The 9,796-nt window shown below is 39.4% G+C and overlaps 1 protein-coding gene across 1 annotated transcript; it reads left to right on the top strand.

Moving 5' to 3' along the window:
* Positions 1-5,891: 5,891 nt before the first annotated feature.
* LOC131472375 (relaxin-3 receptor 1-like) lies at positions 5,892-9,328 on the top strand. The gene is made up of 3 exons (XM_058649484.1): positions 5,892-6,552; positions 7,218-7,661; positions 7,759-9,328. Exons 1-3 carry the CDS (start codon positions 6,349-6,351, stop codon positions 8,368-8,370), a joined length of 1,260 nt encoding a protein of 419 aa, XP_058505467.1. The 5' UTR covers positions 5,892-6,348; the 3' UTR covers positions 8,371-9,328.
* Positions 9,329-9,796: the final 468 nt, after the last annotated feature.

Raw genomic sequence — 9,796 nt, 5'->3', positions numbered from 1 at the left:
CCCAAAATCCATCAAAAAAGTCATAGGTTAGTATGTCGTCCAAAATGTGTCAAAAAAGTCATAGGTTAGTATGTCGTCCAAAATGTGTCAAAAAAATCATTGGTTATTATGTCGTCCAAAATCAGTCAAAAAAGTCATAGGTTAGTATGTCTTCCAAAATCAGTCAATAAGTCATAGGTTAGTATGTGGTCCAAAATCAGTCAAAAAAGTCATAGGTTAGTATGTCGTCCAAAATGTGTCAAAAAAGTCATAGGTTAGTATGTCGTCCAAAATGTGTCAAAAAAGTCATAGGTTAGAATGTCATCCAAAATCCGTCAAAAAAGTCATAGGTTAGTATGTCGTCCAAAATCAGTCAAAAAAGTCATAGGTTAGTATGTCGTCCAAAATGTGTCAAAAAAGTCATAGTTTAGTATGTCGTCCAAAATGTGTCAAAAAAGTCATTGCTTAGTATGTCATCCAAAATAAGTCAAAAAAGTCATAGGTTAGAATGTCATCCAAAATCCGTCAAAAAAGTCATAGGTTAGAATGTCATCCAAAATCCGTCAAAAAAGTCATAGGTTAGTATGTCGTCCAAAATGTGTCAAAAAAGTCATAGGTTAGAATGTCATCCAAAATCCGTCAAAAAAGTCATAGGTTAGTATGTCGTCCAAAATCAGTCAAAAAAGTCATAGGTTAGTATGTTGTCCAAAATGTGTCAAAAAAGTCATTGGTTATTATGTCGTCCGAAATCAGTCAAAAAAGTCATAGGTTAGTATGTCGTCCAAAATCAGTCAATAAGTCATAGGTTAGTATGTGTTCCAAAATCAGTCAAAAAAGTCATAGGTTAGTATGTCGCCCAAAATCCGTCAAAAAAGTCATAGGTTAGTATGTCGTCCAAAATGTGTCAAAAAAGTCATAGGTTAGTATGTCGTCCAAAATGTGTCAAAAAAGTCATAGGTTAGAATGTCATCCAAAATCCGTCAAAAAAGTCATAGGTTAGTATGCCGTCCAAAATCAGTCAAAAAAGTCATAGGTTAGTATGTCGTCCAAAATGTGTCAAAAAAGTCATAGTTTAGTCTGTCATCCAAAATCAGTCAAAAAAAGACATAGTATAGTATGTCGTCCAAAATCAGTCAAAAAAGTCATAGGTAAGTATGTCGTCCAAAATGTGTCAAAAAAGTCATTGCTTAGTATGTCATCCAAAATAAGTCAAAAAAGTCATAGGTTAGAATGTCATCCAAAATCCGTCAAAAAAGTCATAGGTTAGTATGTCGTCCATAATCAGTCAAAAAAGTCATAGGTTAGTATGTCGTCCAAAATCAGTCAAAAAAGTCATAGGTTAGTATGTCGTCCAAAATCAGTCAATAAGTCATAGGTTAGAATGTCATCCAAAATCCGTCAAAAAAGTCATAGGTTAGTATGTCGTCCAAAATCAGTCAAAAAAGTCATAGGTTAGTATGTCGTCCAAAATGTGTCAAAAAAGTCATAGGTTAGTATGTCGTCCAAAATGTGTCAAAAAAGTCATAGGTTAGAATGTCATCCAAAATCCGTCAAAAAAGTCATAGGTTAGTATGTCGTCCAAAATCAGTCAAAAAAGTCATAGGTTAGTATGTCGTCCAAAATGTGTCAAAAGAATCAGTGGTTATTATGTCGTCCAAAATCAGTCAAAAAAGTCATAGGTTAGTATGTCGTCCAAAATCAGTCAATAAGTCATAGGTTAGTATGTGGTCCAAAATCAGTCAAAAAAGTCATAGGTTAGTATGTCGCCCAATATCCATCAAAAAAGTCATAGGTTAGTATGTCGTCCAAAATGTGTCAAAAAAGTCATAGGTTAGTATGTCGTCCAAAATGTGTCAAAAAAGTCATAGGTTAGAATGTCATCCAAAATCGGTCAAAAAAGTCATAGGTTAGTATGTCGTCCAAAATCAGTCAAAAAAGTCATAGGTTAGTATGTCGTCCAAAATGTGTCAAAAAAATCATTGGTTATTATGTCGTCCAAAATCAGTCAAAAAAGTCATAGGTTAGTATGTCATCCAAAATAAGTCAAAAAAGTCATAGGTTAGTATGTCGTCCAAAATGTGTCAAAAAAGTCATAGGTTAGTATGTCGTCCAAAATGTGTCAAAAAAGTCATAGGTTAGAATGTCATCCAAAATCCGTCAAAAAAGTCATAGGTTAGTATGTCGTCCAAAATCAGTCAAAAAAGTCATAGGTTAGTATGTCGTCCAAAATGTGTCAAAAGAATCAGTGGTTATTATGTCGTCCAAAATCAGTCAAAAAAGTCATAGGTTAGTATGTCGTCCAAAATCAGTCAATAAGTCATAGGTTAGTATGTGGTCCAAAATCAGTCAAAAAAGTCATAGGTTAGTATGTCGCCCAAAATCCATCAAAAAAGTCATAGGTTAGTATGTCGTCCAAAATGTGTCAAAAAAGTCATAGGTTAGTATGTCGTCCAAAATGTGTCAAAAAAGTCATAGATTAGAATGTCATCCAAAATCCGTCAAAAAAGTCATAGGTTAGTATGTCGTCCAAAATCAGTCAAAAAAGTCATAGGTTAGTATGTCATCCGAAATCAGTCAAAAAAGTCATAGGTTAGTATGTCGTCCAAAATGTGTCAAAAAAATCATTGGTTATTATGTCGTCCAAAATCAGTCAAAAAAGTCATAGGTTAGTATGTCATCCAAAATCCGTCAAAAAAGTCATAGGTTAGTATGTCGTCCAAAATCAGTCAAAAAAGTCATAGGTTAGTATGTCGTCCAAAATGTGTCAAAAAAGTCATAGGTTAGAATGTCCTCCAAAATCCGTCAAAAAAGTCATAAGTTAGTATGTCGTCCAAAATCAGTCAAAAAAGTCATAGGTTAGTATGTCGTCCAAAATGTGTCAAAAAAGTCAGTGGTTATTATGTCGTCCAAAATCAGTCAAAAAAGTCATAGGTTAGTATGTCGTCCAAAATCAGTCAATAAGTCATAGGTTAGTATGTGGTCCAAAATCAGTCAAAAAAATCATAGGTTAGTATGTCGCCCAAAATCCATCAAAAAAGTCATAGGTTAGTATGTCGTCCAAAATGTGTCAAAAAAGTCATAGGTTAGTATGTCATCCAAAATGTGTCAAAAAAGTCATAGGTTAGAATGTCATCCAAAATCCGTCAAAAAAGTCATAGGTTAGTATGTCGTCCAAAATCAGTCAAAAAAGTCATAGGTTAGTATGTCGTCCAAAATCAGTCAAAAAAGTCATAGGTTAGTATGTCATCCAAAATAAGTCAAAAAAGTCATAGGTTAGAATGTCATCCAAAATCCGTTAAAAAAGTCATAGGTTAGTATGTCGTCCAAAATCAGTCAAAAAAGTCATAGGTTAGTATGTCGTCCAAAATGTGTCAAAAAAGTCATAGGTTAGAATGTCCTCCAAAATCCGTCAAAAAAGTCATAGGTTAGTATGTCGTCCAAAATCAGTCAAAAAAGTCATAGGTTAGTATGTCGTCCAAAATGTGTCAAAAAAGTCAGTGGTTATTATGTCGTCCAAAATCAGTCAAAAAAGTCATAGGTTAGTATGTCGTCCAAAATCAGTCAATAAGTCATAGGTTAGTATGTGGTCCAAAATCAGTCAAAAAAGTCATAGGTTAGTATGTCGCCCAAAATCCATCAAAAAAGTCATAGGTTAGTATGTCGTCCAAAATGTGTCAAAAAAGTCATAGGTTAGTATGTCGTCCAAAATGTGTCAAAAAAGTCATAGGTTAGTATGTCGTCCAAAATCAGTCAAAAAAGTCATAGGTTAGTATGTCGTCCAAAATGTGTCAAAAAAGTCATAGGTTATTATGTCGTCCAAAATCAGTCAAGAAAGTCATAGGTTAGTATGTCGTCCAAAATGTGTCAAAAAAGTCATAGGTTAGTATGTCGTCCAAAATGTGTCAAAAAAGTCATAGGTTAGTATGTCGTCCAAAATCAGTCAAAAAAGTCATAGTATAGTATGTCGTCCAAAATCAGTCATGAAAGTCATAGGTTAGTATGTCATTCAAAATCAGTCAAAAAAGTCATAGGTTAGTATGTGATGATTTTGGACGACATACTATACACACACCCTTTGTTTTTATTTACTGAAAAATAAAATGGAAATGATGAAAATTAAATGAAACATCTTTAGGGGTTTTAGAAAGATCCAGCAGATCGCACAGTAGTGGCTTTGGGGTGCTTTTCCTTGCATGCTTTCAAAATGAATCAAAAGAAGATGAAAGAGAGTTAACAAATACTTTTTTTTTTAATTGATAGTTCCATAATCAGAAAGGGAATTGTGAATGAGAAAAACATTAATCGCAAACTTTTTTTAAATTGGCCTTCAGACCCAAAAAGCAGAATTTTGAAAGAGTTTTTTATTATTATTATATAATGTCCCATGAGGAAAAGTGGAGGAATTTTTGCAGTGAATCACAAACACTTTTGTGCAAATTGGCTGATTAGTTTTTAACTACTCAAGCAAGTTCACTGTGACTTGTTAAAGCTTAAGAAAATGACAAAATATCTTCTTTTTTGTGCATTCAATCCCCCGCTCAGCTCACCACAGCTGGTGTTAGGTGAATCCTGACCGTTACCTATAAGAAATGCAAATCAAAAGCATTCACTCTCTCTCTCTCTTCTCTGGCTCTCACAAACGCCAAAGGCCTTTTGAAATCTGATTCTTCTGATGTGCATTTTAGATGCAAATTCAAACAACTTTGAATGCTACGGAAACGTGGTTGTGGAGATACCATCCTGTGTGGTTGCACATTTCTCATCAGGTTAGGGAATTTTAAAGGTAATGATTGGCGCAGTATCTGAGAGTGTGATTTGTTTGCTACATGACAGAGACAGAGAGAGAGAAAAAACCCACTATATATGAAATGGTAGGTTATAGCATATAAATACAACACAATACAGAAAAGGTGGCCTGCAACATACTGTAGTTTAACTTTACAAAATAGAAACAGACCAGAATCAGAATGTTCTACAGCTGCCAAATAAGTTTTTACTATTTACTTATTCGAGATACATCTATTTAATACAATTGGTGTGGGTTTTTCTGTAAGACAGCACTGGCACAATTCATCAGTGGGTCACACAACATGGAAACAATTTTAAAAAATAGGTACATTTTGAACACAAGAATACAAGAGAAGCAAATACAATTCAATACAAGTGAATTGTGAGACGTGCAAAGCATGCAACGCGGCTTTAAATCAAAAGAAAGCAGAAACACTGAGATCAAGATCCTTCACTGAGCCGCATTTGGGAGAAGTTAGAGTGTTGCAGTGGCTCAAGTACAGGATAAAAACTGGTAAAACAAAAACAAACAAAAAAAAAACAATCACACAACTGTAAATACTGTGGCTGGTGATGAAAATTGTTGGGGGGGCATACTTTTATGGAAAGAGGAAAAAAAGGAAAAAACAGCTGACGTGGTTTGAAGTGGAGGGTGATCGATTAAAGATCAGACATGATGATTGCTGTTAGGAGCTGTGAGAGAGACAGAGACACACACACACACACACACACACAGGTAGAGAGAGACAAACACTGGGAGATAGTGTTGCCTCTTGCTGTGGCTGTGTCTGTGTTGTTTCAAACTAGTTTGGCGTGATGTAAATGGTGATACTTTGAAGTTGTGGGCTCATCATTTATGTAATAAACGTTTAGCAGATGTCATTTTAGAGCTTATTTGTTTATTTGCTCTGTGTATTTTTGGTTTTGTCGTTAGTTGTGCATATTGAAACATCTAAATGGAATCCACCTTTTTTTAAACATCATGAGAGGGAAGACATCAGCTGAAGTTCTCAGTTTCCCTGCCATACAAAGTGAGTTGTCCTCTTTCAATTTTTGCAGGAAGATAATGATTTAAAAAAAACAACAAACAAAAAAAACATGTTGCATGTCGAAGGCGCGCGCGTGCGCCACCGTGCGGTGGAGGAAGAGTCCGCTGAGTATAAACGCTTCCAGTCTGTGGATGCTGACAGCGTCACCGAGTGAGAAAGAGGAGGAGGGAAGAGGAGGAGAGGGAGATGTTGCATCAACTAGTCAGACTTCAAGCTGAACGCTCCGAAGTCGGCTGCCTCTCATTTGATCATTTTTAATCACACCCATGTTTTTTCTCCCCACTACTGTAAAAATAACCAAACGCAGGCAGAAATACTTTTTAGGAGCCACCAGAATAAATGATGAGCCTCTGATCTCCCGCTGAGACTTGAAACACTTCCATGCAGCAGAACAAGGACGCTGAGGATGTTTGCGTCCTCCGCTGCAGTGCGCCCGCACTCTGGAGAGCTGGTCTGAAAGAGGAGGCAAAACTGCACAACTTGCTTGAGAAAAAGTAACTCACCCAGCCCCAATTTTCACCTCCGCGGCATCATGCAGAGCAACGGCAGCGCCTTCGGACCCCCGACCTCTCTGAGTGTGTGTGGAGAAGAGGATGAGCGCGAAATTTCCAAATTGGTCAGCTCCACGGGAGCAGCCTCCAACCTGGCAACCTTTAACTTCTCTCTGAACTGCTGGCTTCACATCCTCTCCAAGGAATCCTCAGTGGACCTGCACGGAGACAGCGCAAACCTGGCAGTAGGTTCATACAAAGACTACTTTGAAATGAATAGGGATGAATATTCACTTGTTTGATTATTTTTAATTGATAGTAAAAAAAAAATGCATTATATTAAACAATTAAAAATACAAAACTAAAACAATACTATCAATTATTACAATGATAAAACAATTATTCTTTTATACTTTACTAATAACTACATAATATGTGGTGCATCTATTAGCTCAGGGTGGCAGCTGCTACAGCAGCAAGAATTTCATTAGTGGACTGATGACATTCATGCTGCTCCTCTCAGCTCCACACACTGTAAACCCTGCATTACCTTCACTAGTTCTCATGTTCTGGATTATGTTGTTGTTGGAGTGGAAAAATTCCCTTCTGACGAAATGTTGTCTGATGAGGAAAGTAGTTAAAAGTGCGTACAGACAGTTTGGCTGGAGCAGTGACACTCACTCCAACACTAATGTGGGGTAACTCAGTGGTAAAGATTGGTGCCCTGTGTGCAGAAGACCTCGTAGTCACAACAACTCCACCCCTGTCAGGTGGTACTCAATTCCCTTGTAAGTCGCTAAATGACATGTAATACAAATTATCCTTTCTGCCTTAATGCATGCAGGACATTAAGTGTGAAACTGTTGTTTTTTATGTTACCTGTTTGACGCTTGACGTTATTGTCTGACAGGTGCGAGTTCTCATAGCCCTGGTTTACCTCGTGGTGTGTGTCCTGGGACTCGTGGGTAACTTCCTGGCGCTCTTCTTGCTCCACTCCCGCCGACGTGGTCGCCACCACTCTTCCATTGACTGCTTTGTGATGAGCCTGGCGCTGACCGACCTCCAGTTCGTCCTCACCTTGCCTTTCTGGGCCGTGGACACGGTGCTGGACTTCCGCTGGCCCTTCGGCTGGGTCATGTGTAAGATCGTGAGCTCGGTCACCACGCTCAACATGTACGCCAGTGTCTTCTTCCTCACCGCCATGAGTGTGACCCGCTACCGCTCCCTGGTGACCTCCCTGAAGATGGAAAGCCCCAGGATCACCACTGCTCGAGCCAAGTGGGTCAGTTTAGCCATTTGGGTGGTGTCACTTGTGGCTACGCTGCCTCACACTCTCTACTCCACCACAGTCCAGGTTTTGAGACTAATCTTTCATTCCCAATTTGATTTGCTTACAGAAGATATTCTCTGTTGTAGATCAGCAGCCTCTCATGCTCTTATGTTGTTGACAGGTATCGGCTGACGACGAGCTGTGCCTGGTGCGGTTCTCCGACTCCGACTCAGACCACTGGGATCCACAAGTCCTGCTTGGACTCTATCAAACTCAAAAAGTCCTCTTAGGATTTGTAGTGCCCTTGATTGTCATCAGCGTCTGCTACCTCCTCCTCCTGAGGTTCATCCTGAGCCGACGTGTTGTCAGCAGTGTGGACAGTGGAAGCGTCGGAGAGAGGTCAGAGTGTGAGCGCGGTCGCCACCGCCGCCGCTCCAAAGTCACCCGCTCTGTCACCATTGTAGTTCTGTCCTTCTTCATCTGCTGGCTGCCCAACCAGGCTCTCACTCTGTGGGGGGTGTTGATCAAATTTGACATGGTGCCCTTCAGTAAAGCCTTCTACAACGCCCAGGCCTATGCCTTCCCACTGACCGTGTGTCTGGCTCATGCAAACAGCTGCCTCAACCCGGTGCTCTACTGCCTGATCCGACAGGAGTACCGAGCTGGACTGAAGGAGCTCCTGCTGAGAGTTTCGCGCTCTATCCAAAATGTTGTCACGCTGGCTCTGAGAGGCAGACGAGTGGAGGAAGCACCGTCCAGTCTCGTCATCATACATAAAGACATCAACATGTAATTTGCTCTATGAGAAGGAACAGTTTGGGGAGGTTTGGGACACGTGCATATTCGCTTCTTACTTGCTGAGAGTTTAATGAGAGGACTGATCCCAGTTCTCAAGTCTGAAGCTGCAGTTAAAGTTTATAAATGGTTTAACAGGTGTATCCTTACTATTACTGAGTTAATTGTGACCTGTTGACCATAGTCGGAGGTTTTTTTTCCACAACATTAAACAATTGTAATTTATATATTATATTAACAATTAAATATATTAGTGAGCTTTTGTGGCCAGCACTCTTGCCTTTGCAGCAAGAAGAAGGTTTGAGCCCCAGTTGGAACAAGGGCCTGTTTGCATGTTCTCCGTGTGTGTGTGTGTGTGTGTGTGTTTTCTCCAGGTTCTCTGGCTTCCTCCCACAGTCCAAAAACAGCAATATGGGGATTAGGTGGTCACTAAATTGAGTGAATGGTTGTTTCTCTCTATGTGGCCCTGTGATGGACAATGTTGTTGGAACTGAAATAATCTGCATAGGAGACTCACTGTCGTTAGCGGCAAACCCAAAACAGGTCAACACTAACACTGTATTTTAAGTTTGATAATTACAGCTCATACCGTCGTACTGCACAGTCTCCTTTCCTTGTTTTCTTTGGTGCCATAATTAGGTCGTCCCTCCTCACCTATTTCACACCTTTTGAAAAACATCAAAACCTGGGATCAATCAGCTCCGAGTTACATTAATTCAAGAAGAAAAACAGTTTCTGTAATTTGGTCATGATAAAAGCACGATTGTCACATTGCCCTGAGGAGCGATGTGTGTCATTTTTTTTATCATTCGTGTTATTGCCTTGTGTTCAAATCCAGGACATTTTCCTCGATGTAAGCAGTGTTTGATGCCAGCATGAAACTGTCGGCCATTTTCATGTCTCTCTGTCTGTCTTGCTGTGTCTCTGTAAATTGTTTTGTGGAAAAAAAAAACATGTGAGTTCTGTGACATTAAATAAAACAAGAGCACAAAAGACTCCGGTGACGTCTCACGGGAAGTTAATCTCTGCTGCAGTCACGGCAGACTCCAAAACCAGGAAGATGAGGGAAAAGAATTAGTCAGCGGCACAAAAGCAGCCATACAACTGTGCCCTTTAGCAACCTTTACAGTCAGGGATAATCATCTTCAACTGCCAAGAGATAAGGGCTGATGTGCACATACGCACAACATCAAATTGCCTCCACAGTGTGCCACTCTAATAGTAATTACAGTACTTCTCTGATCAGAACCATAGTTTTGAAGGCGAGCGCGTCACCAAGGGAAACTGCACCTTCTGGCTGTGAATAGAAAAGTCAAAGATTTCAGAACCAATTCTCCTGCACAGATTACTGTGCTACAGCTTGTTGTTCACAGTGTTATCATAGGGTGCCATCTGTAATCATCATTTCAGATTCTTTTCTTCTG

Source organism: Solea solea, chromosome 1 (genome assembly GCF_958295425.1).
Source record: "Solea solea chromosome 1, fSolSol10.1, whole genome shotgun sequence".
NCBI classification, from domain to species: domain Eukaryota; kingdom Metazoa; phylum Chordata; class Actinopteri; order Pleuronectiformes; family Soleidae; genus Solea; species Solea solea.
The sequence above is the reverse complement of the archived record's forward strand: the minus strand, read 5'-3'. Positions and strand labels throughout refer to the sequence as shown.